The sequence below is a fragment of the Macrosteles quadrilineatus genome, unplaced genomic scaffold, assembly GCF_028750875.1.
Source record: "Macrosteles quadrilineatus isolate MER2022 unplaced genomic scaffold, UCM_ALF_1.0 Scaffold_11__1_contigs__length_5352618, whole genome shotgun sequence".
NCBI lineage: Eukaryota > Metazoa > Arthropoda > Insecta > Hemiptera > Cicadellidae > Macrosteles > Macrosteles quadrilineatus.
Window position 1 is genome coordinate 107,641 of NW_026542604.1, and position 26,690 is coordinate 134,330.

The window sequence follows — 26,690 nt, forward strand, 5'->3', positions numbered from 1 at the left end:
CATTAGTTAAGTTTATTAGTCTAGTAATCCAGCATATGTCGCATTGCCTCAGATAAATTGTGTTTATTACTGCTAAGAAAACATTCAAGTAAGCATGCTGTCTTGCTCTCAACAGACCTTTTTGATAATAAATTACTAAGTTTTGACTTCAAAGTTTAATAATACATCTAAGACACGCAGAAATGTATGTGAATTAAATTACAAAGATTTTATAATTTTTGCGCCTACGTAAAGAAAACTTCCTACGTGTTCTTGTGCTCAACAAATCGATAATATTAATTTAGTTATGACAGTTTTTCATAAAAATCGCCATTATTATGAATTGCGTTGCTAGTTTAAAAAACATTGCCTTTAATTAGTTTATTCAATTTTATAGAGAACACACATATCACAATAAATTTCAATTTTCTTATTTGAAAAAAGATCTTTAGTTTAGTTTACTATTTCATTTAGGGTGTGACATAAAATTTGGATTAAACATCTCAATTTAATTCTATTACCCGCCACATTTATCTACTTCCATTAGTATCGTTAATCTTCATTATTTAAGTTCTTACACAACAGTTTAAATTGAATTATACGTTAACACCTTGAAAAATTAACATTTTACTTCAAATTTTACCTATAAAACGCCATCGTGGACCAACATTCCAAAACAAAACTTAAACTAGATAAATAATTTTCACCCCCAAATAAAAAAAAGTTAAAAGCATCACATTGTGAAAAAGACTTGTTAGATTTTTGGCATGCAGAATACAAAAAATGTGACATTTCTCTATACATGCTAACTAGACGAGTAGACAACATAAAATAAGGCAAGTTTTTGTAGCCACGGCTTCCAAAGGGCGAACAACGATTAGAATCTAAGACACTAACTTCAACGATAGTGTAAAAATAGAGGCAACAGTTCATCAACGTCATAAGCTTTATTTTATATAATATATATTATTTATATTGTATACAAATATGAACAGAAACACTTAATTCCATTCATACAAATGAATTTATACAAAACCATTTTAAAAATACATTTGTACTTGAGGTCTACTTCATTGCGAGACCCGTCACTTCTATGATAGACCCTATTAAAGCTAGGGAAGCCTCTAAATCTACCCGACATAAAACTATCTTAAAGTTAGCTTAGAAAATATCAAATATTGGTGACCTTCAACTCTTGGAGCGATTCAAAACTGAACTAAATGATTAAAGCTGCGATTGGTTTTGTTACAAGAAAGATTGGCATTTATTTTACTAGTCTGCAAAGATGATTTACCCAAAGTACAAATTAAAATTTTAAAAAGACCCAAAATATTGACCAAATTAACATTTTACAAGCCTGCAAATACTCATGTAAAATAAACTCTTTTATCTCCTACATATACTTTTGTAATCATGTACAATGTCTAAGGTACAATAATCTATCAGATTACTGAGACAATTTACTATGGTCGACTCAAGAAAACTATGCAAATTACATTAGAAACAAAATACTAATCCTGAACTCTCCAAGTGTATGAAACAATTTTTTTTGTATGAAATTCTAACAACTTAAAATAAAATAGCTTGCAGCGTATATAGATTCTTTGTAAACAAAAGTTACTGATAACACAAATAAAATTTAACTAAGCGTTTCTATTCTCAAAACAGAAATTGTAAACAAAAAGTATACTTTTAGCATCGCAAAACAAACATGTGATATTATATTTAGCTAATAATATAAGAAACTTACTATATTATAAATGGTTAAGTTTTTAACTAAAACATTTTAAAAATATATATATTATAGTTTAGCAACACTTTGCAATTTTCTGTTTTAAAAAGCTCCAACAGCTAAAATAATAAAATCAGACAGTAATTTTTAAACTTTTATTTACGGTATTTAAGACACAGAAGCATTTACCTTAAACATAGATTTCATATATCTTAATAAGGTGGTAATATTTATCTTTGAGAATTGACTTTTATGTATAATATAAATAACATAATCTGAACACGGAGCCTATACTATAGAGTAGCACTTTTAACATAAACAAAATAATGGAACTCGACATGGTAATCAATATAACAGGAATATAACCGAGGATCAGAGGCAAAAATCAATCCTCAAATTAATTTAGATATCAAATCTAGCCGTTGTAAAACAAAATACCGTTATTACTCTATAAATTGATTTATATACATTTCAACACAATATAATTTGTATAACAAAAGTTAGAGCTAACAACAATGTACATACGAATATACAAAAGAACACGACTCTGTGTACACAAGTGTATTTACATGACCCCCGCTAGATATTTACACTCATTTATACATATTACCTAACTAAATACACGAGACAAATTTTTACGATTTATCATTTACGTAAAATTATTAAAAACAAAAAATATATAGAATCTGTTTCCACTAAATATATTCTGCAGCATCTTATACTTGTCATTTGTACAATGTTACAAAATGTACAGGTTAAGTGTAACCTAAGGCGTTTTATGGTTATGGAGGCAATATTCACTTTATCCACCTGACTGCACGCCCATACAAGAACCGACAAATTAAAACTCGAGCATATTGAACTTATGAAAAACCCTCCCTGGACTTGATGTTAAAAGCAATACACAATCAGAAAAAAACTATAAAAAATATTAAGATGAAAATAAATACCGCGTGAAATCTCACAAAACGAATAAAGCGACGAAATCATACAGTCTAAAAACCTCTGATCTACACAACAAAATCGGCTAAAGTATAATATCACAATACAAAAGTGAATAATCGCAACTATAAAAAAGAATCATGGAAAACCTTTTTAGTGTCAACAAAAACAGACTAAATTAACACGGCTTAGTCAAATCACAACAGTAAAGGTATTAAACAAAGATATTAAAAGATAAGATTCGCCTTACTAAGTACTTACAACCGATAACCATAAAATTTAAAAAAATAAAATTCAAATGATCAACAAACAAAAGTAACTAAGTTGAGACGCATTGTGGCGTGGTCATCCATCACTTGCTATCTCTGGAGGGCCGTCGTCTTTTGGTAGATTCTGAGTCTCCTGAAACCAACCACAGAAAATTCAACATAACCCCTTCATAGCACAGACACGCAGACTCTGTTCCAAAAACTTTCAATTCAACTTCCATCAACTTACATTGAAACCTCCATCAGCCTAAACAAAGAGGGCCCGACCATTTTTAAATAACCTATTTATTCACCGTAAATTGTTGGATTGAATTTAGAAGCAATTTTGGTTCAAAGACAACAGTAGCTTTTTTTACGTGATTTTAATTACTATAATTTTAAAATCTAGAACTAAGGATGGACGGGTCCCGAAATTTAAGGAAATTTTTGGGAAAAAAATATTCCCAATTTTTGGGACAGGATTACATTTTATTCGGGAATTTTTCGGGACGGGATTTGGTCCGATCGTTGGCAATTTTGCCGCTTCGCGAGTGATGTTCACGATAGTTTCGCGAACGCAGGAAGCAAAGTCATTTCGACGATCACACCGTGACCGCGGAGTCATACCAACGATTGCGCCGTGACTGTGGAGTCATACCGACGATCGCGCCGTAACCGCGAGTCATATTAACGATCATGCTGTGATCGTGAGTCATACCGACGATCACCCCGTGACCGCAGAGTCATAATGACAATCGCGCCGTCACCGCGGAGTCATACCGACGATCCTGTAGAGACTGTGAGTCATACCAACTATCACCCCATGATCGCGGAGACAAACCGACGATCATGCCGTGACCGCGGAGTCATACCGACGATCGCGCCGTGACCGCAGAGTCATACCGACGATCGCGCCGTGACCGCAGAGTCATACCGACGATCGCGCCGTGACCGCAGATCATGTCGTGACAACGTGTCATACCGATGATCATCCCGTGACCGCGAGTCATTTTGACTATCGCAACGTGACCACGAGTCATTTCAACCGTGAGTCACAAGTTTCTATAGATACCTGTAAATTGTTACCCATTTTTTTTGTTTTGATAGATCAGTGCCGCAAACTGTAAAAATTGATTTTCTTTTTTGGTAACTGCAATACTCAAGGACTTTTTTTATGCACAGGAAAAAATTCGCCCCGTCCCGTCCTCAAAATTGGGAAGGAAATAAAAATCCCGTCCCGTCCCGAACTAAAAGTTCAATCCCATCCATCCCTATCTATTGACAGTTTTTTCTGAACTTATATCTTTGCAACAGTTGCCAGAAAAATGATTCTGACTAGGGTGAACCAAATCTGGGGTTAAACCCATGAGAAGAAAAATTATTGTAAGCTTAAGTAGGCCTATCTTTTATATCATATTAACTATCTTGATAAAAAAATGAGGCAGAAAATAGAACTTTAGACAGTAGCCCACTCTCTGACTAGCTCATAACTTCTGTATATCCTTTGGCAACAGCTGGTCCAAATAGATGGGATGTCTACTTCAGAAATCAAGATTCAATGTTTTCAGCAAAACATCAAGCTAAGTGAAGATTCAAAGTTGGCTTTCCAAAATACATCAACTGCCAAACACCAAAATTTATTTCTAGTTTCAATTTATATATGATTATTTATTACTGGTTTAACTTGGAATATTGAAAGAGTTACAATAATTGATAAAATTGTAATTATTGCTTGTATTTTTCTTGTAGAATACTAAAATTATCTAATGGTAAATTTCAACTACGGTAATAGGTACCATTTTTACAAGTTTGCGTTGAAAGTTAGATAAAAAATACAATTCTGATGATCTTTTGTATCTAGTAGCAGGTGCAATATGTTAAATTATCATTATAATTTAAATTTAATAAATTATAATTATAATTTAAATTTAATAAATTATAATTATAATTTAAATTTAATAAATTATAATTATAATTTAAATTTAATAAATTATAATTATAATTTAAATTTAATAAATTATAATTATAATTTAAATTTAATAAATTATAATTATAATTTAAATTTAATAAATTATAATTATAATTTAAATTTAATAAATTATAATTATAATTTAAATTTAATAAATTATAATTATAATTTTAAATAAATATCAATATCTATACGGAATATTTAAAAAATATATATCCAGGCATATTTCAAAATATTGCCTCCATAAATTATTTCCAGCTACCCAAAAAATACCTTGCAAACAACAACACTTAACTACAGAAAAGGAATGTAAAACCGGATTACCGTATCTACTGACCAACGACAGCTCCGCTCCGCGTCTTCCGTCGAGTGTTGATTTCGTCGGTCGCGGTGGCAGCAGTGGAGGGGGGTGAGTTAGTCTTGCCTCGTGTTGCTGCGGCACAGCCGTTGCTACTGTTCTTGGCACTAACACTAGCACTGATCTTGGTGTTGGTCACTTGTGTGTTTACTGAGATCACTTTATCACTTTTCTTGTCGTCCGCAGGGTGTTGCCTGATGGAGCGTCGCGCCGCAGGGGTCTGAGCGGGGGTGCTGGCGGTGCTGGCAGGGGGTTGCTTGGCGGCGCTCACGTTGCCGCCAACAGGCAACTTGTGGTTGGTTCTCGGGGTGTTGCCGGCCCCGCTGATGGTTCTGCAACAAGTAGTGTTAGTTATGATCCTTCCACATTATTTTGTTCAATAATTCTCCATTGACAAGTCACAAGGCAATTGAGCCATTCACCGATTGTAAAACCTGTAAACAATCATCAGGAAAACTAATTTGATTATAGTGTTACAGTACACAAAGGGCCTTAGCAAAAGATACTGTAATGATGTTTTGAATCAGGAAAACTCACAAAACCATATAATTTTAACAATATAGTAATACAATAGCTTCATGATTGAATTTTATGGTCTGTTTCTAATAACATTTTGTTTAATTGTTTGAACTGTATCAGCAAACCCTTAGGCTAAGTGGTCATTTGAAGATAGCTTTACAAAATTTATCACTTAATTGCCTAAAACCATCAATTATTTCTAGTTTCAGTATATGTATGTGTGTGTTGTTTAATACTGGTTCCGTAAGGAATTTTAAACTTAGAATATTTAAAAAATCACAACAATTGATAAAATTTCAATTTTTAACATCATTAACTTAAATATTGCAGGAGATAAACATACGAAATAGTTTATTTAAGAACTCTAATAAAAAAATACAACGTCAAGTTTTATATTGAGGACCTATAGGGCAGATAACTTCCAATCCTAATTAGAGGGTAGAATTTAATTTAACAATGTAATACTATTTACAAGGAAAATGCCCTTGGGGTGATAAATAAAGCAAGGGACCAATTGAAATTATTACCATCGATGATAGATAGTATCTCTCTTTGGTTGAGTGCTTGTTAAAAAAACATGAATAATGGATAAAAGGAAAAAAATATGTTATACCAGAGCAAGTCAGTTGCATAATCAGTCCTTGTACAGAACCAGTGTTTCAAGACAAACATGATTCATAAATAGATTATAATAATACAAAACTAACATAAGAATGCAATAAGGGAAACATTCTAGCATTTGCTTGAAATTAATTACGGTCAAACACTATCATTATTTGAGACTGGTATGAGATCCATGCATAAACAAATTATTTTGATCATTGGCGGTTCCATAAAAGATGAAAAATTAAATCAAGATATATTGTATGTAATTATTAGGAACAAATTGTATAGCATTACTATGATCAGTTGGGTTTAAAATGAACTAAACAATTATTACTAATTTCAGTAACTTGAAATAATTCACACAAAATGAATAACTTCAGTAAACAAAGATATTGAATTTTGGAAAATCTACTCCACCAAAATTATAACATTAATTATTTTTTTCAAAACAGATATTCCTCAACCTACTGAATCAAAACATAATATGCCTACATTATGCATGACATAAGATTCTAAGAAGGCATAAACTAACATGAAACAGCTAGATTTAACAAAGTACGCATATCACACACACAAAACTTCTAAAAGCACAAGATACGAAGCAGCTAAATTTTGAAAATACCATGCATATCCCATATCTACGATACCAAAAAAAAACATAATAATTTGAGAGAAGGGAACAAAAATGGATATGTATGGAAATAAAAATATTTTCGGGAGAGAAAATTTTGTGTTAGTAAGTATTAATTTAAAAATATGAATAATATTTTGGATTAAAAGTAACAGAGATATTTTAATAATATCTGGAAACCTTGAAGGAAGAAATAAAGTATTATTATTAACTTAAATATTGATTTATATAGCCTATAGTTTTTATACTAATTAATAGATGGTAATAATTTCTTTACCTGGTCTCTACAAACAATAGATTTATCTGTTTGGTGTGACTAATAAATATCAAATTAAGGTTATTAATGAATTTTTAAGGCAAGTTTTAATTAAAATTCACTTCAAATGACCACTTAAAATATGTGAGTTTTTTATGTCTTAAATTAAAATTATTTATTATTTTAATAATTTATTGAAAGTTATGTAGATAACAAAATTTTAACAATAACAAAAATATAAAACTATTGATATACTTAACTAAAACCACTGGAAAACATAATGATTTAAACAAGCATTGAACTCATATGAACTGAAAACATATTATAATCAAATTAATTAACATTGATTAGAGCTAAACATGTCTCTATAACCTATAAATGAAAACATTAAGATATATAAATTAAAATATGAAACACATTTCATGCTTTTTCATTGATTAAAATTTAATAATTAAGCTTTTGTTTCATGTATGAAATTATAAGATGAAATTAATTGCTAGAAATTTTGAAATTTGTCTTACTTCATATTAATAAGATTTCATTCCGATAGAGAGTGTGACTTTTAATATAAGTTTTAGTTTAAGTTAATGAGTATGAAGGTGATTTACGTGTGAATTGCAAGGATTTACATTTAGGAAAAGACTAAAATGATAATTAAGTATTTATTTTTTACCAAAATAAATTAATATTACATTATTTATATGAAGAACGATATTTAATTTTTTTCAATAAGAGCATAGTAATGGCGAGTTGGAAGGTCTGTATTTGTTGCTATTACTTGATTGCTATATATTGGCTTTACACTAAAATTGTACAAACATATTATAAAGTCTCATTTTTATTGAGTTAGGCTTTATTTCAAAAAAATTCTTGGTCAAAATTCAAAACCAATAACAACTGTGAAAATCTCTTAATAAAATTTTGAAAAGTCAAAGGAGCATTTAAAAGCAAATCAGAAAAAAACAAAATTGTAAACAATACAGTAGATGATCAATAATCCGGAACGTTGGGGACTTCGGCTTCGCCGGATTATTGATTAACTTCTAAAAACCGGCAATATAGAGAGGCTAGCGGAGTTACCACAAAAAAATAACGCAACGTTATCTGCCGATCACTAGCAACGTCAGAATGATCACCACCGACGTCTGAACGATCGATACCGACGACTGAACGATTGATACCGCAGACAGAACGACCGATACTATCGCCTGAACCATTATTACTCCCGAAGTTTAACAATAGCTCCTGCCGTCTGAATGATAGCTGCAGAAGTCTAAACAATCACAAGCGCCGTCTGCCAATCGCTAACAACATCTGCCGATCGCTACAACAAAATTATTTAAAATAGCATACAAAAAATTATCACACTTATAGACTCTGATGACGAATTATTTAAAGTGCCGGACCATCGCAAGCCAGACAGCAGGTTTTTACTGTAGTCAGCAATATTTGGTTTCAAAAAAGACAAAGAGTCTTTGAAACTTTAATTTATCTAATTTAAAATTACTTCAACTGAACTCTGTAAATCTGAAAAGCTTTCAACAATACGGTGCTAACAGTAAAGTATATATATTAAGTATATATATTATTAGTATATTAATATAAAATGATAAATAAAAAATTTTAACTTGGCTTTTAACAGCAAACTCTCATATTTTTGGGAAGGTATGTTGGTATTTGGATGGATAAATCATTATAGCCGATTATATTATAGCAACATTTTATTAATTAAAAAGGGCAATCGCTGATTATTGAACTTTTTAATAAGACTGCATAGAAAAATTAAACTACTAAATTAAATTAAAGAAAATTGTTATGTAAAATGATAAATCAACAACTTGAGCTTGAAACTCAACAGCAAAACTTCATATTTTAACCCTTAGCGTGCCAGGCGAGAAATAAAAGTAACGCTCAAAAAATGCCGATGATTTTTCCCGAAGGTCGCGCTAAAAATGCCGAGCGCGATCTGGCGGTTTTTAGGTTAAAATTTCGTAAAAATCGAATTTTCGATATTTCGACCAACGAAAATCGATGTATCGCATCTAGTAACTTTCGACTCAATGTTAATATATGGGTTAAAAGAATCCGAGTATCCGTTCGGTTGTTATAACAGCTGTTCGATCATTACGAAACGTCCGGTCAGCCGGACGTTGGCACTTTTGGCTCGTTCTAAAAACGTCCGGTCGGCCGGACGTCGGCACTTTTGGCTCGTTTTAAAAACGTCCGGTTCCCCGGACGTTGGCACTCAAAGGGTTAAAGTTGATAAACAGTATAGGGATAGCTACAAAAATTTAATTAATTTAAAAAAACTATCATTGATGATTAATCTTTTTGATAAGACTGAATGTTAAACTGTTCAATTTTAGTTAAGGAACATTATTTTTTATTACATCCAAGCAACTTGGTTGAACTTGGATGAACTTGGTTGAACTAAATCTTAAATCTTATTTACCTTGAACCCAGACATAAATATTTTAAAGTCAATAAGAGTAAATATTCTCATCATTAACAGAATAATTTCAGCTCAATTACATGATTTTTTAAGACTCACCTATCACTACATGAAAGAATTTGAATTTTAAAAATATGAAAAAGCATGGAAATGGTTTGCAAAACGAGTATCGGTGACAACATCCAAAAGAGATCAACCATTGTACCTGTAACCAACAAACACAAGGTAACGAACGTTTAGGCGCCCAAGGTGCACACACTGAAAAGCGACGGCTATTGTGAGAAAGAGAAAGATAGATAGAGAGAAAGAGAGTGCACGTTGCTTACCTGGGCTGTGGAGGGCATACAATCACAAACACACCGACCTCACGCCCACTTCCAGCAAGCTAGAACCAACATCACCAATTACACCCGCGTTACTCTCCCAGTGTTAGTTGGCAGTGGTTGGTGTCACTTGGCTAAACTGTGTCAAACCTATTGAACGCTATAGTAGGAGGTTTAGTCCGGAGACAATAATTATTATGAGATGTTTAGTACTGGTTATAGGATGCTTCGATTTATGTTGATCATAGGATTTGTAGTCGCCGGCAAATTATAGGATGTTTAGTCCTGAGATAATTATAGGACGCATATTTTTAAGTCAATTATAGGATTTTAAGTCCTCAGCAAATTATAGGATGTTTGGTCTTAAGATAATTATAGGTTGTACAGATTTAGGTCGATTATACGATTAGTAGTCCTGAGATTATTATAGGCTGCTTAGCTAAGTCAACTCGTGATGTGTCGATACCAAGATTTATCAATTCTGGATACCAAAACCATTTTTTTATAGTTTTACCAAATTTTCTTAATGGATTGGTTATACAACACTAACCCCTGTCTTTATCTCCTTCCATAAAGTATTTGGGGTAAATGGAGTGTTAATTAAGCAAAGAAATAGTTAATGCAGCAATGAAAAATTCTAACTAGCCGATTTCAGTTTAATCCTTCTAAACATATTAAATAACTACCATATCAAAGGTAAGTAAAGGTAAGTGAAGATGTAACATCAAAAATCAAAAAGAATTTTATTTTAACTAGAGCTGTTTCAGCCTGATTAAATCAGTCAAGTTAAGCTTGATTTAACGTGATCATCTCCAGCAGTCGCGAAGCCACCATTATCGACTTCTGCAGTCATGAAAACGTCATTGTTGTCTTCCACGATCATGGCAAAATTCTGATTATCTCCCACGCCTATGTAGACATCATCATTGACTCCTGTGGGCACAGAAATGGCATTGTCTATCGCAATCGCAGAACAATAATGATCATCTCCAGCAATCCTGTAGAAATTATCACCATCTTCCATGATTGAGGCAAAATTCTGATTATCTCCCACGCCCATGTAGACATCATCATTGACTCCTGTGGTCACAGAAATGGCATTGTCTATCGCAATCGCAGAACAATAATGATCATCTCCAGCAATCCTGTAGAAATTATCACCATCTTCCATGATTGAGGCAAAATTCTGATTATCTCCCACGCCCATGTAGACATCATCATTGACTCCTGTGGTCACAGAAATGGCATTGTCTATCGCAATCGCAGAACAATAATGAACATCTACAGCAATCCTGTAGAAATTATCACCATCTTCCATGATTGAGGGAAAATTCTGATTATCTCCCACGCCCATGTAGACATCATCATTGACTCCTGTGGTCACAGAAATGGCATTGTCTATCGCAATCGCAGAACAATAATGATCATCTCCAGCAATCCTGTAGAAATTATCACCATCTTCCATGATTGAGGGAAAATTCTGATTATCTCCCATGCCCATGTAGACATCATCATTGACTCCTGTGGTCACAGAAATGGCATTGTCTATCGCAATCGCAGAACAATAATCATCATCTCCAGCAATCCTGTAGAAATTATCACCATCTTCCATGATTGAGGCAAAATTCTGATCACCTCCCACGCCCATGTAGACATCATCATTGACTCCTGTGGTCACAGAAATGGCATTGTCTATCGCAATCGCAGAACAATAATGATCATCTCCAGCAATCCTGTAGAAATTATCACCATCTTCCATGATTGAGGCAAAATTCTGATTATCTCCCACGCCCATGTATGACATCATCATTGACTCCTGTGGTCACAGAAATGGCATTGTCTATCGCAATTGCAGAAAATAATGAACATCTACAGCAATCCTGTAGAAATTATCACCATCTTCCATGATTGAGGCTAAATTCTGATTATTTCTCGAGGCTAATTAGACATCATCATTGTCTTCTGCAGTTATGGAAACGTCATCGTCGTCTTGTATAATTGGAAGCAGCGTTAATTTTCCGATCGCACGATATTCGTAGACGGGTTGAGTATCAGTATCAGAATAGACTATTGGCGATCGATTGGTGGTATCGAGAATCGACACATCCCCAAAGTCAAAAATAGAATTTTCAGTCAGGAGACAATCACGACATGTTTAGTCCAAAGATAGTTTTAGGATGCTTTTTATTTTTCCTGGCCAGAATATTTCCAACACAATGCAATTTCCATCTTCCTTTCTTTGTGATAGACAAAGTAGTCAGTGATAGTTAAATAATTCAATTTTGTGTGTATATAAATGTGTTTCCTATTGAGAAGACTACTCACTGCAAGTAAAGGTTAGCTTGTTTTTCCTATAAAAAAACCAAATTAAACCTTACTGTCTATTTGATAGTTAAAGTGTGATTTCGAGTGATTTAACTTTTATTTGGATAATTCATTTTACAATGTTTTTGAAAAAAGATTTCATAGAGAAACTAGGAATGATATTTATAGCATTATATACAAACGTAGAATTTCATCAAACTTAACATGGTTAATTTTGTTCAAACGAGGTGCATTGACTAAGCAGTAGGCTGTTTTTCTTATGATGTACCTATTTACAGGTAATTTTTTTATAAAGTGTTAACAAGAGCTATGAGAACTTTTTTTAATGAATTCTTAGGCAAAGTGCTTTTTCTCCAAAACACTAAATGGAAAGAGTAAGAAAGCTCTATGGGGTTTTATTAAGGAAATTTTGCTTCTCAGTCTCACTTAGTCAACAAACACACAAACAAAGGTTACACCTTAACCTTGCAATGTTTTCAAACCTAGCTATAAAACATGTAGAATTAAATCAAACTAGAAAAAAATGTAATACAAATTTAACTATAAGGTAAACTCAAATAGCTTCACTCGTCCTATCAACCATAAAAACCGTCTATCCTTCATCCCCAAACCCTTAGTTTTACTTTGATTTAATTTAGCTATTTCTACTACTTATAAACAATTAAAAGCTCAAAGCAACAAAAATTGCAATACAAATTTAGTGAGTTAATTGTGAAAATTGTAAATCTTCAGATTTATTTTTAAGGACTAAAACACAATTTGGGATAACCCTAAAAGGTCTAAAGAATGCATTGCCTGACTGAGACTGAGATTATTAGTTTCGTCGACTGTTAGTTAAGGCTATTTTTAAACCTACAATTTCTATGAGTTGTACAAGATCTGTTGTTGTCATTCATACTACTGTAGATGAAGAGAAAATTTACCTGTGTCCAAAATGAAACCATTGAAGCGCTTCATCAATCATTCTTATAGTGAAGACTCAAAATGTATAACTGTGTGAAAGTGCTCGGGGTTTTCGTATTAAATAATTGGGTTAGTAAAGACAGGATGCACACATACTCCAGGGACACCATTAATAAGGTTATCACATTCATAACCTCAATCAAGTAGATGTAGACGAGCTATCTTACAAAGTGTTAAATATGTGATAGTGGGACACTGATGTACATGTGATGATGTGTTTATGCATAAGTATTTTAGATTGAAAAAAGTGTATTAACAGTATGTACAATTCCTGCCATATTGTATGTGTGAAAATGTAAAAATTGGAATTAGCCCGAAAGACTACACACTATAAGAGAAAGTCAGTCAAGAATTTAAGCCACAAATAAAAATAAAACACCCATTTTTATGTTGAACATAAGCAAATAGTGTACATACCATAAAACAAACTGCTGAAGTAAGTTAGACCTACCTTCTTATTTGATGAGATTTATAAATGGTAACAGCTATAAATAGAACTGAATCACCACCCCAGAAAGCTGAAAGAACAATGAAAACCAAACTTCCACACAAGTAAAAACAAAATAATACTTATAAATAACAAAAACACTCAAATAGTAAGTGAAAATAAAACTAACAATTTTCTAACTGTATAAAATTTAAACATGGCAGTAAGTATACTTAAATAATTAATTGAAAAAAATTTATAATTTAAAACACTCTTCATACCCAAATCAGGGATCATATTATTTTACAGAAACACACACAATTTCACAAAATTGAGTGATTAATCTGCCAATAAATAAATTCATTCATAATCTCTTTCACTTTGTTGTAAAGTATGTCATACAATTCTTTTTTTACACATGTTGTAAATCAATTATTTTAAACCAATTTATTCAACAACATCAGTCACCATAGCTTAGTTCCTTTTGTAACGTTGACAAACAAAGGAAGATTGTAATGCTATATAAAATTAAAACACACATTTACATCAGTGATAATATTTACATAAATACTTTACAAAAAATTCAAAACACTTTAGTAAATTTATCTTAAATTTGTTCCGTTAGAAATTAAACAACCAAGCTTGCTGTTATTTGCTAACAATTCGAGAGAAGAGTGTTGGATAAAAGTCTGTTTTGTCTTACAAATGAATTTACAAGAGTCCAACAACATTTTGAAAGCAATTTGAAATGAGCGCCAAGCAAGAAACTAGAAAGCAACAAACTGGTAGTTATCACAGCCAATACCAACTTGTTTGTCCAAGAGAACATTCAGTTGGCAATGTTTCTGTACGCCTAACATGATCCCTGACCTGAGCGGTCCCCGCTTACACTATTGCCAACACAACAGACTGACTCACTTTCCCTCCTCGTCTTTGCTGCCGCGCGATGACCGCGGAGAAGGACTCGGGTGTTCCTCCGACACGGAGTTGGTCTTGCTCCGGTTCTTCCCCACGATCTCTATCAAAGGCTCATCGTCTGACGATTCCACACCTTCTGCCGAAGTTGAACTCGCTCCTGGTGCCAAACACCGATCAGTATTTTAAATGACAAAATATTTTGTTAAACTATTATTACAAAGAGTAATGAACCCCCATTAAAAAGCCCAAAAATCCCTAGTGTTCTACAGTACTGTTGTGGAGAGTAAGTTGGTCTAGTGGTAGCACAGAGCTTCTATTCCAGGTTCACATCCTGCCATCACTAATGATTATTATCCATGTAACATTGCCACAACCTTCTACTTCTAGCCTGAAGTAATGTATAAAACAGTTTCGGGCTATAGCTTAGCTATGATGTTTTAAACTTAATGTAATTAATATAGTGTGTAATGTAAGACTTGAGCATTTTATACCAGACACTTAATGCTTTAAAAATAAAATAAATAAAATATATATTTTGTTTTGAATATTTAAAAATATTGATAGATGATATGATATGATATACTTCTGGTATGCGACAAGAAAGAAGTCTCAACAATGCAAATTTAACCAAAATATATTGAGATATTTCCATATTGTTATCACATTGTGAAATTTTGTTCTTCTTTTGTGAGGTACTGTCAATAAATAACATTTTAATGGTTAAATAAAATAAAAATATGTGTGTCATACTTGATTGTGAATAGCCTACTGCAACTACATAAAACAATGTAAAACAGTAAATTTACCAAATAAATTAAACTAAGTCAATCTAAAAAAAAATATTTCAATCAAATTGTGACTGGATATACTACAATTATACCTTTTTTGGGTTTGATAGTTTCCACATCTGCTGGTTTCTTTCCTTGGTATTCCTCCAACCCCATGCATGCTTTTATCAGTTCGGCAGCATTCTCTGAGCACTTCCGTTTGCTTGGTCTGCAAAAAATAACAGAGGTATAAAAATTTAAGTGCCACTTGTTAGGACCCATTTTTCATGCTTGATAGATAAGAAAAATAAAGATAATCAGGCCAAGTACTATACTATACTATACTATATTTAAGTTGTGTTGCAATTTAAAACTCAGTTTGTTGTTCAATGAAAAATAATCCCAAAGGTGATCACTGTTGACATTTTTTGGACCGACTGTAAATTCTGGAATTAGACACCAACATATTGACAGGACGTGTGGACGTCTAGGGTGGACATACCTGGGTGCGGAGGAAGGCAAGTCATCATGAGAGGCGTTGGAACTCTCTGAGCCTCGCCTGGTACGTTTGGAAGGCTGTCGTATCGCTGGGGGCGTCATGGAGTTGGGACTGACCTTGGGTGTACGAGACCCGCTGGACCCGACGTCCGGACTCGGGTGACCCATCCTGCATAGGTCAAATGAGTTAAATAACAAAGCTCATGACTCATAGGTGTATTTAAACCAGCAACAGACAAAAAAGTCTTCCTTACTCAAGTCTTTCTATTCAGCATTGAAAAATTAAATTCAAATCAATACTTCAATTATTGAAGCCTACTATTTTTTTTAAGCTTTCAAAATAAATGAAAAATAAACAAATATCACATTCAAATTCAGACTCAGGGTAACCAATTAGTAAAATAAAAATATGTGACTTCTTGATGACCTTTTACCTGAAAGAACTGTTGAAGATAAGTGTAGTTTTTCTATTGCAATAAAATATACAGTACAAGTTTCAGAAGCGAGTTGATCCCTCAGTAAATTATGAAAGTGAATAAAACACATAGAAAGTAGGCCTACACATTAAGATGATATTTTGCCCCTTACAGAAACTTTGTTTGGCCAGAATTGTAACTTCCATTCTACCTTCTACCTCTGAAGAAGCCCCTGAAAGAGGCGAAATATCAGTTTAATGTGTACTTTCTATGTGTTCTATTAACCTCCTGGGGCTCTTTATTCAGGTGAGTTAGTTTGTGTATCCTTCCTTTCTCCTCAATAATTATTCCAAAGAAAAGTTGCTTTTTCCCCTTAAAAAACTAACCTGAAAGTGCATAAAAGTCATGTACAATTACTTTTTGTTTTTACTTAATACATAATTCGTATATAGCTACATTTTTGTTCTTATGTTGGTTAATGATAAAATTATATTAATTAGGATATATTTAATTTCTTTGGCTCTGATTAAAATCAATGACTTGAATGCATTTAAATCTAAATCAGTGACTTTCCCCACACGGCAAGTTAAAAAGTGACTTTTTAGGGACTAATATAACTCACTTCTGCAACTCCCTAGTAAATAAAATAAATGATAATTCAGTTACTGTTGTAAAAGTTGCTACTCCCTAGTAAAATAAATGCCTCCCAGTAACTTCTGTGACATCCTAGCAAAATAGAAAACTTTTCAGCGATATCCGTGGCCTCTGCTAAACTAAGTGAGTTGACTTTTGTGACCTCCTGGTAAAATACGGGACTTTTAAGACACTCAAGTTACCTGTTAGAGTGAGAGCGAGTATTTCGTGTTCGCCGCTGCTCCAAGCTCTGCTCAGAGGGTATTTCTATCAGCAGCTGCTCCAACAGAGACTTTCCACCGCTGCCTGACCTCGGCGTCCTCACCGAGTCTACACAAACCCAACAGTCAAATCACTTCAATAATATATGCTATACAGCCTCTAGCATGTAATTCATTATTTGTTGATCAATAAAGGTAATCACTTTACCACTGGAGGTACTTGAGGTATTTTAACCAGCCAGAGAAAAATAGTTTACATCCTGATTGAAATAGACTAGTAGATGCAAACTGATATCTGAAAGGAATGGATACACAAAATTGAAATTAAAAGATTTTTAAATTGAAAAATCCAGATAAGAAATGCTAAAAAATAGTTTAATTTTAAGTGGTACACATAGACGGAAAGAAGGTAGATACGGTGTTGAATTAGTAGACAATGTAAATAAATCTTATTTGTTTATAAATATGAAATAAATGATTGATAATAATGACAGATTGAATTGGTTCCATATTTAAAAAGCTTCTTCTATTAAAAATAAAATTATTTGCAAAACAAAAAATTGATCATAAAATAGTTAGAAGAAAATGGTAATCTCAGCAACATAATGTACAAACATAAACTAAATAGTCTCATGAATGAAATGTCATACCCAGTGCAGGTTTCTGCTTCTCCGCAGGAGCCTCTGTTGTAGGCTCTAAACTGGGTTTACCGTCTTCCAGCCGTTCCTCCAGGTCCTGCTTCCTTTTTCTCTTAGCCCTGGCTGGGGGAAGTTGCACAGCAGGAGGAGGACTCTCCAGCACCGGAGTGGTCGGTTCCTCCTCAGCAGGGCTAGGCGAGGGGGTGTCTTCTCTATGCTTCTCGGGGTTAGAGTAGGTATACAGGGCCGGGGTAATTCTAATAGGTTGAGGATCTTCTAACGTGGGAGAGTTCAAGACAGTCGGTTCCGTTACCGGTTTACCTTCCAAACTCGGCCCTTCTTCTTTAACGTTATCGCTATCAGTCTGTTTTTCAACTACGGTAGGTTCACTTTTACTTATAGATGTATCAACAACGGGTATAGGTACCGGGGGTTCAGTTCGATCGGCACTTTTGTCCGTGACATTGACACTATCACTCGCGCCCTCGACTTTAACACTAGAAACACTAACAGGAGGCGGGGTTTCTCCCTCACCGCTTTTAGTCCGTGTTTTTTCTAAATTAGAATTAGAGGCAGGTACTATTCCACTAGGATCTTTATCGTCTTTGCGACAAGGGGATTCGCCCTGGTTGGGTGACTTTTCTGACAGAGCGTCCATGGATTCTATCCCTGAATCTTCACCTTGCGTGTTGCCCTGCTCCCCTCCCCCCGCAGGACTTTCTCCCCCTCCTCCCACTCTAGCTGTTATCTCTGCCACCACTGGTTTCACCGTACAACACTCCACTTCACTCTTTATGTCCGTTTGCACAGAGTCACTGGGTTCCATATCCTTCTTGCCCACTTCCTCCTCTAGCAGACGTTCTTTCACCTTCTTCTCCGACACGTCCAACTCACTGACAGGCAGGCTGGGTCCAGACTGCTTGGTAGAATTAACTGACACTCTAGGTAAGAGTGGTTCCATCACTTGGACTCTGTTTACTGTCAGAATGGTGGGTTTCCTTTCTTCAGATACCTGGGAAATATAAGTGTGTTTTTTAAGTGATGTTAAAAAAATTTAATTAATATCGTAGTTATGAAAAAGTGTGACAAAAGGCTTATGTGTAAACCTAACAAATAACAATATATAAGTTACAATTTTTATCCAGTATCATATGTCTTTTTGCAACCTAAGACATGGCAAGCTTACTTGACCCATCAAGTTTTTACGTTACCCATGCCAAGCTCAAGGTCTAGCGAACTAAAAATATACCTTAGGAGCAAATCAAGAACCTCTGCAGCTAAGGTTTGCAGCAGGAGATGGTATTCATTCCATGTTTATTTTTCAATGTGTTCCTTGCTGACAAACTGACTATTGTAAAAATCCATGCAAGTTGTTGATAATATTTTCTTGGCAAACACAGGAAACACTGATGTGGCTTACTTGTAGATACAAAAAAATCACAGAACATAACTGCAAGCCTACTAAAAAAATTGAATAGATACAATGTCCATCGACCTGATAACCAACTACCATTAAAACCTGAATACACAGAACTAATCTCCTGAATAATTGCTCTACAACAAATGTTCAAATGTAACCTCACTGCATTAGAACCCTTTTTGACAAACCACCAACTAAAAAAAATCAATTCTCTGATTACCAACATTAGTAGTTAGTTAGTCATTAGGAATTGAATTGGTATTGTGAGACTTTAGTATCAATACAAATTCTCAGGTAAACTATCTGAACTCAATCCCTTACCACAACACTTACTCACAAAAGGATGTTTATTAAAAATCTATAGGAAGCGATAAGACACATTTGCAGCATACCTTGGAGTATGGATGGCTAACATAACTAAGGTTGGACTTAGATGGTTATGAGTTAAGCTCAAAAACAGATCTTACTCCACACAGGTAAACTGCACTTCAGAAAAAGAACGGAATGGGGTTAAAAAAATAAATTGATCAGTAGGCCTATATAATTTTACAGTAGGCTACCTTCTTAGTGAAGTGAGCAGCCTGGTTGTTGCGTTTGGCGTCCAGTCGTTTGCTGGTCTTATAATCCTTGCGCGTATCAGCTGCTAGCTCGGTCAAGCAGTTATGGCGGAATGGCACATGAGGCGATGATGGCTGCGTCGTTGGCTTCACAGGCACCAGTGATTGAGTACCTGCTAAAGATATGGAATAAACATAAATTATTATAAAATGCTCACATTTTGTTTAGGAGTTACATCTATATAAGGAGCTTAAATTGACCAATGTGTGGACTTGTATGTAAAAGTACCACAAGCATAGATAATACATAAGAAACCACACAGCCACAGTAATCATATGTATTTAACTACCTATCTCAAGAAACTTAACTTGAGGTTACATTAGAAGGGTTTAGATTGGTAGTTTACTAACTTGTAAAGCTGATGTCTTTATTATCAGTGGCGGTGTTGCTTGGCCTCCTCTGCACGACTCCGTTGCCTAGGGCAGTGTTAGCGTTGGTAACCCGTTGCCGTTCACTGTTCAGCTGACTGTTCATATGCCTTGCGGCAGCCATCATTCGGGCTTCTTTCGATGCGGTTTTCACCACACTCTTTAACAACGAAACATTACTATTTTTACCCGTTTTCCTTTGCACACTACTCTTGACCCCACTGCTTCCCCCACTTCCCTCTTCAGATATCCTACCGCCCGATAACAACCCCCGCTCTCTCGGATAAAGCTTCTTTTTTGAGTCCCGTTTCTTTACTTTACCACTCAAACTCAGTTTATGGTGGCCGCCCGTTGAAGGCATGGATCTCAATATCGAGGCTACCTCTTCCTGGGTGGGGAATGTCCTGACAGGAGTCTGTAATTGATGTTGATTGCACGGTAAAACTATCTCGCCCGGTTCGATGATCCGCGGTTCGGATATTTCGTCCTCATTGTCATGGTCACAAGCCGTCCTTCCTTTGGACTTTGTTCGCACTTTCACTTCGCCCGGTTCAAATGAACTGGACTTGATTACTGCTTTTGTAGAAATCTTATCACCTGTGCTGCACTTTTTTACCACCGTCGTTCCGACACAATCTTCAAGCAGAGCTTTGGTTTTAACTTTACTACTAGACTTTTTCCCTTCTTTGGATTCCTTGGATGAGTACTTTTTGTCCTTCTTAGAGCCAACTACAACAGCAGCTCTGCCCCGTAAAGAGATATGCAGTGGAGGTACTCTAGGCTCTTCTCCCGGCACCGAAGGTCCCGCTACTCCTGTGCTAGAGAACATTCGGGTCACACCTTTATCTGCCTTCCTGGCTTGTGGCACATTGACAAAATCTACTTTATAAGCCGATGTTACAGGTTCGTTTGGCTTCTCCAACTTGAGCCTCAGTTTGATTTTCTCGCCCGGCGCAGGACTAGACGTCGCTTTCACTCGATGCCTGACTACAGATGATGCTTCACTGTTAGTAGACCTGTTTGTGGCTTCAGAGTCTGACTGGTCTGTCGTGGTGGTATCAGCACGTCGAGAAACTGTCGAACTGACGTCATCATCATCATCCGAATATACAGAGTTTGACCGGTCATTCAGTGGTGATGGGAATGTGAAAAAAGGATCGTCCAAGTTAGACTGGGACGTTGAGTTAGGCACATTCTCTTCTGGTTCACTGTCTGAACTGCTCTCGCTAGGCATCGGTTCTAAATGCCCCGTCAGAGGGTTTATTAAGTATTGCCTTTTCTTGCCGTTTGATGTTAGCTGAGGTGAGGCCGGGGGAGTAGGCTCCTTTTCTTCCTTGACAGGTTCAGGAGCCTTCTCTTCACTTCCTGTCACCTTCTCCTCCTGCGTGACAGGAGGGTCTTGTGTCGTGGGGAATCTCAGCACAGGATTGGGCATCCTCGGGTAGGGAGGTGGGTTGGTGACAGGGGCAGGAGAGGGAGGGGGAAAGTTCACCACAGGGTTCTGTGGTTGTCTGACGGCATGCTGAATGACTGGCAACGTAGCCTCTCGCTGCTCCAGGGTCTGCCTTGTTTGGAATATCCTCTGTTGAGGCGGCCTCACCACGAGCCCCGTCGTCGTAGCTATCTGGTTCTGGTGAAGTAGAGGATTGTGTGAGTTGGATAAAGGCATCTGAGTGGGTTGTTGCTGTTGGTGAGGTGTGAAGAGCCTCTGCTGATTGACAACAGTTGTCTTGATAGGCAGCTGAGGTGTCTTGGTGGGAGGGTAGCGTACTGAGGATTGTTGTGTGTTGTACACTGGAGGTTGAGGATTGCTGGGAGACACTAGCCTCTGAGTCAGAGGGACTGTCCTCTGAGGTAACACCACCTGTGGCTGACCCGTCTGTAGCGGCATTCGACTGATTACCTGCAACCACAACAACATTGTTAGTATACAGGTAGTAAGATTATAAAAATACAATGCTTATTACAAATAGATTATTTGCACTAGGAGAAACTTGATTTAGAATATACTTAGATACCTCATTATCTACACACAACACCAAGTCTATTTTTCATTACCAAAATACTTATGACACAAAACTATTCTTGATGTAGCTAAACCTGATTCTACAAACATGCATAGTAGTTAGCACAGCTATATACCTGAGGTGAGTTGAAAGGCTGAGCGGGTGTCGGAGTGGCCACGACAGGTGGTCGCTGGGCGTACACAGGTGTTGGTGGCTTCACCCCCACAGGTAGCCTCTGACAGGGTACAAAGGCGGAGGGAGCAGTGGGGTTGCTAGCCGGAGGTGGCATCTTTGAAGTGGAGGGGCCTGGAGATCCGTCATTCTGCAGCAGGTTGACCAGCAGAGGGCTGGACAACGCCACATTGGGAGCCGCCTCAGGGTAAGGTGGCGGTGGGGGCGGCGCAGGAAAATGTGGCTCCGCCCGGCTCTGAAATATCATCACAGTTGTTGACATCTACAAACTTGTTTAAACTGTAATTGTTTAAAATATTCTTTTAGTTTAATTTACTTTCCATCAATATTTACTCTTTATCTTCCCTTTGATGAATACTACTGGCGTTGTATTGAGAGAGTCTACAATGACTTCCATCTTCCATACAAATCTGTGGTTTTCACAAGGATTTCAAGGAGTGACAAATGGAGTAAAAATAAGTTTGCAAAATGTAAGCTTAAGGGGAAAATTTGGTGATGTTTATACTTATATTACAGTTAAGTGTGTGTGATAAAACATGTCACCGTAATACGTAGGCCTAATCACAGTTCACCGTAAATAAATTAGTTAACAGCACAACTCGAAGCTACCTCTGAACTCACTTATCTAGCTATAACTAATTTTAAGAACTAGGAAGCCATAATTTTAGTTTAAGGTTTCAGTTTTCAGAAATTAAATTTTAATTTTTAAAAAATCTAGCAGCCGATGCTAACATTCAAGACTAGCTTTTGGTATAATACCATTTGCTTAACATAACAGCTGTAAACAATCAGCATTTGTGAAACAAATTCAGAATGTTGATAAAAATGAAATGACATAAGTAGGGTTGACTTATTTATACTATGTGTAATGATATAATAATTGATACATTCATTTATTCACTAAGGGGATGACAGATTATTTAAATATAGGTACATTGTAAAATACTTGATAGGCCTAGTATAATTTATTTTTTAAAGCAGTCTTTAAAACTTGGGTTTGTTTTAGTGCAATATAATTTGTTTGAACCAACAGCTGGTTGGATATAAGAATATCCTATAGAACTATGAGGTTATTTTTTTCCTCTATGATTTTGTCATTAATTATAGGAAATAAGAAAGATTAGTAGAGATGAGTAGACCACAGAGATAAGTAAGAGCATTGCTGAATACAAATCAAGGCTCTGCCCACGACTCTTCAAAGAAAATTCTATGCAAATTATTTTACTGCTCGAATTTTTAAGGAAATCGTAGGAAAATAATAATGTTTACATGATTTAATTCATCTTGGTAGCTTTTTGTTTACAATAAATGTTTGACTGCTTAAACTTAGTTTGGATTAGGCCTGGAAATATTGATGTCATAAAACAATAAGATCGAGGATGATCAGGAATCACTATTTTAAATTACTACAACAACCTCTGACGGGTTTTATCAAGAGATAAAGAGATGGATAACACAGATTAAACACGATTATATCATTTACCGAGGATACTGGAAGTAGACTTACTATCCTTTTGTCAAATTTAAAACGTTGATTGTTGTGCGGTTACGTTTGGTTGCGCTGATGTAGGCAAAATGTCACTTTTATTTCAACCAAACATCTTATAGTTTGAATAAATGAATATGGGAAATTAGGATGTACAGTTCATAGATTCAATGAGGGTGGGTAATTATCAGATATTAGATTGATAACGTTATTTATAATAAAGATAGTAAAATTACGTCAATATGGCTTACTAGCGTGTTTAATTTTTTTAATTTCTTCTACAGGACGTGACAAGTTATTTTTTCAAATGAATGTTATTTTAACTAAACAGCTGTTTCAAAACAAACTATCTGTTATTGTTTTTACTTTTCTTTGTTTACTAATTTATTTAGCAATTAATGCAGTGAAATCGATATAAAGATAGGTATGGACGATTTCTTTAATGTCGGCACATCAAATCTTTGGTTGGTAATCCAAATGTCAACCGGTATAGTGGTTCTCTAGAAAACTGTCAAATAAGCTGCAGGGTGTCACAAGATAACAAATTGGATTCATACCATACCATCTTATTCCACTAGTTCTGTATGGTTCAGAATCTTGGGCAACGACCAAAGAAAAGTTTGAGAATAGAGTGCAGAGAAAATAAACGGATCATTTCATCATAACAAAGGTTGAGATACGAAAGAACAGAGAGCTAAGAGGAATGTTTAAACACCCAGATATATGGGTGATTTCCAGAAGTAAAGGGCTCGGATGGACAGGCTATGCGTGGAGGAGAGAAGATACATTAACTTTTAAAAAGGTATTCCAGGAAGTATCACAAGTAATACGACCACTTGGAGGACCAAGCAATGAAAGACTTAACTCCACACTGGGATCAGCATTAGAAGATGGATAGAAGAGAATGGGGGACCAAAATCGTCTTCATGTTTCTGTGGCCACTGAGGTAAACTAAGGTACGGTAAGTGAAAATATACAATGGAAGGTGGTATGTAGCTACTGTACTTTAAACCAGTGTGTGTGAAACAACCGCCAATCTCACTTCGAGGCTTTTAAAATCAACACAATTGCTGTTTTATTGTAAAATTATCATCGAATTTAAAATGCATATCATGTTAGCCTTAAATAATATTAAAGAAATAGGTGGTCATGTGATATTAGTTTTCATGATGATTTTCCTTATTAAAACTGTCAGAATTTTTCTGTATGCGTGTAAACTAGCTGTTCCAAATTATATTAAGTTTTAATCGACTACTTGATTACCGTACGTAGGACGGGCTAGCAGCTAGTTGGTTATTATTTGTTTATTTTAAAGCCCACACAGATTGTATATTTTAACTATAGCTGATGATTTGGATCTAAAATATTTCATTTCTTGAAAACTTGTCATCTACCCATATGGTTTTCTCCTAATCTTTCCAATTGGTTAAAGTACATTTTGAAAATGTAGATAAATTCACTTGCCTGTATAGCAGAGGCGGCGTGAGTCATACTGGCAAAGGGGAAGGTAGAGGGGGGAGAGCTCTTGTTGGCAGAGGGGAAGGGAGGGATGGGGTCCCCGTCAGAGGGGGCAACCACATTGGGGCTGCGGAACTGCGTGGAGGAAGGTCCTGCGACTGCTGCAACGTCTGCGCTGGTGGAGGCTGCGGAGGTTGAGGCGTCTGCAGTTCGTAACACGATCTCCTGCCCCTCCCCACCAAACCTGCCAGCTAGGCGGAGTGATATCACCTGTCAAACATTAATAACAATCAGCACTAAGCTCGTAAAATGTAAACTGTGTAAACAAATGCATGAACAAAATTACACAACACCCTTTTAGAATAAAGAGATAGCAGCAAGATTACCTTTTAAACGAAGGTAGGCTATACTAAACATTGAAGACACAATAGAAAAATTTTAATCTTTTCTCCTGGAATAGGCAAATACAGTTAAGAAAAACTCACTTTATTTGAAGTTATTTCCTTCTGCCAATAATAACTACTGTGTCTACACTTGACAAATCCTCAAGGGACGGAGTATATTGTGGGCTCTTCTGTATTCTGTGTGTACTATGGCCTACCTGGACTTTTTACAAAGTAAGCTGCAATTCCTTTAATATAATAATCCCAATTATGAATAAGGCCTGGATCCTAAACTAGAAAAAACATAACACTTTAAGAAATTGCCAGCTCAGAAACAATAAATGTTTTTAAAAATGTTTTAAATGCTAAGCTTTTATTCTTTTGGTTAGGCTATAGAAAAAATTGACTACTTTCAGAAGTACTAATTTTTTTGTACTTTCTGAAGTAATATGAAATTCAGGGAGTAGGATCCTGGGTTCAAATACCGTAAATCGCCAATGGTAACACATGTCAAAGTTAAAGTTAGTCTAAGACCAGACTCAGCCTACCTGATCCCCTTCCACTTGTACACTGAGGATGCCCATCTGGTGCAGTGCCGCATCCCCAGCTTGCGCCAGTTGTCGCAGCCGTTGCGCCGCATCCCGCGGGATGGTGAATGTCACACGCACAGAATTCCATGGCTCTACCTTAGCCACTCTTAGTGATTCTCCGTTACCTGATAAAAAATGCAACAATTAATACACATACAGTAGCCTATACATTAACCAAACAATAACATAAAACTTCAAGAAACATATTTTAAAATGTTTGAAAATACAATATGTTTAGAAGTTGTTTATTTTAAATCAATATTAGGGCATAGCTATTGTATCTTAGGCTAGATAAATCAAGTTATTTCATTTTCATAATTTATAATACAGTAGAACCCCGGGGTTAGT

General features: G+C 35.4%; 1 protein-coding gene across 5 annotated transcripts in view; it reads right to left on the reverse strand.

Annotated features, from left to right (window-relative positions):
• Window positions 1–1,852: 1,852 nt before the first annotated feature.
• LOC129004739 (mucin-2-like) overlaps window positions 1,853–26,690 on the reverse strand; it is a 54,893-nt gene continuing 30,055 nt past the window's right edge. The window contains exons 4-15 of one of the 5 annotated variants that reach the window (XM_054433342.1): window positions 26,301–26,467; window positions 25,376–25,639; window positions 22,370–22,660; window positions 20,210–22,130; window positions 19,802–19,971; window positions 17,834–18,833; window positions 17,166–17,292; window positions 15,918–16,082; window positions 15,529–15,644; window positions 14,649–14,805; window positions 5,208–5,560; window positions 1,853–3,055 (exon numbers count right to left, since the gene is read on the reverse strand). In XM_054433342.1, coding sequence (XP_054289317.1) covers window positions 3,006–3,055; window positions 5,208–5,560; window positions 14,649–14,805; window positions 15,529–15,644; window positions 15,918–16,082; window positions 17,166–17,292; window positions 17,834–18,833; window positions 19,802–19,971; window positions 20,210–22,130; window positions 22,370–22,660; window positions 25,376–25,639; window positions 26,301–26,467 — 4,781 coding nt within the window. In that variant the 3' untranslated portion in view covers window positions 1,853–3,005. Of the gene's footprint in view, window positions 3,056–5,194; window positions 5,561–10,018; window positions 10,078–13,754; window positions 13,822–14,648; window positions 14,806–15,528; window positions 15,645–15,917; window positions 16,083–17,165; window positions 17,293–17,833; window positions 18,834–19,801; window positions 19,975–20,209; window positions 22,131–22,369; window positions 22,661–25,375; window positions 25,640–26,300; window positions 26,468–26,690 lie in introns of those variants that run through there. The other 4 variants (XM_054433341.1, XM_054433343.1, XM_054433344.1 and 1 more) reach the window with 4 other exon arrangements.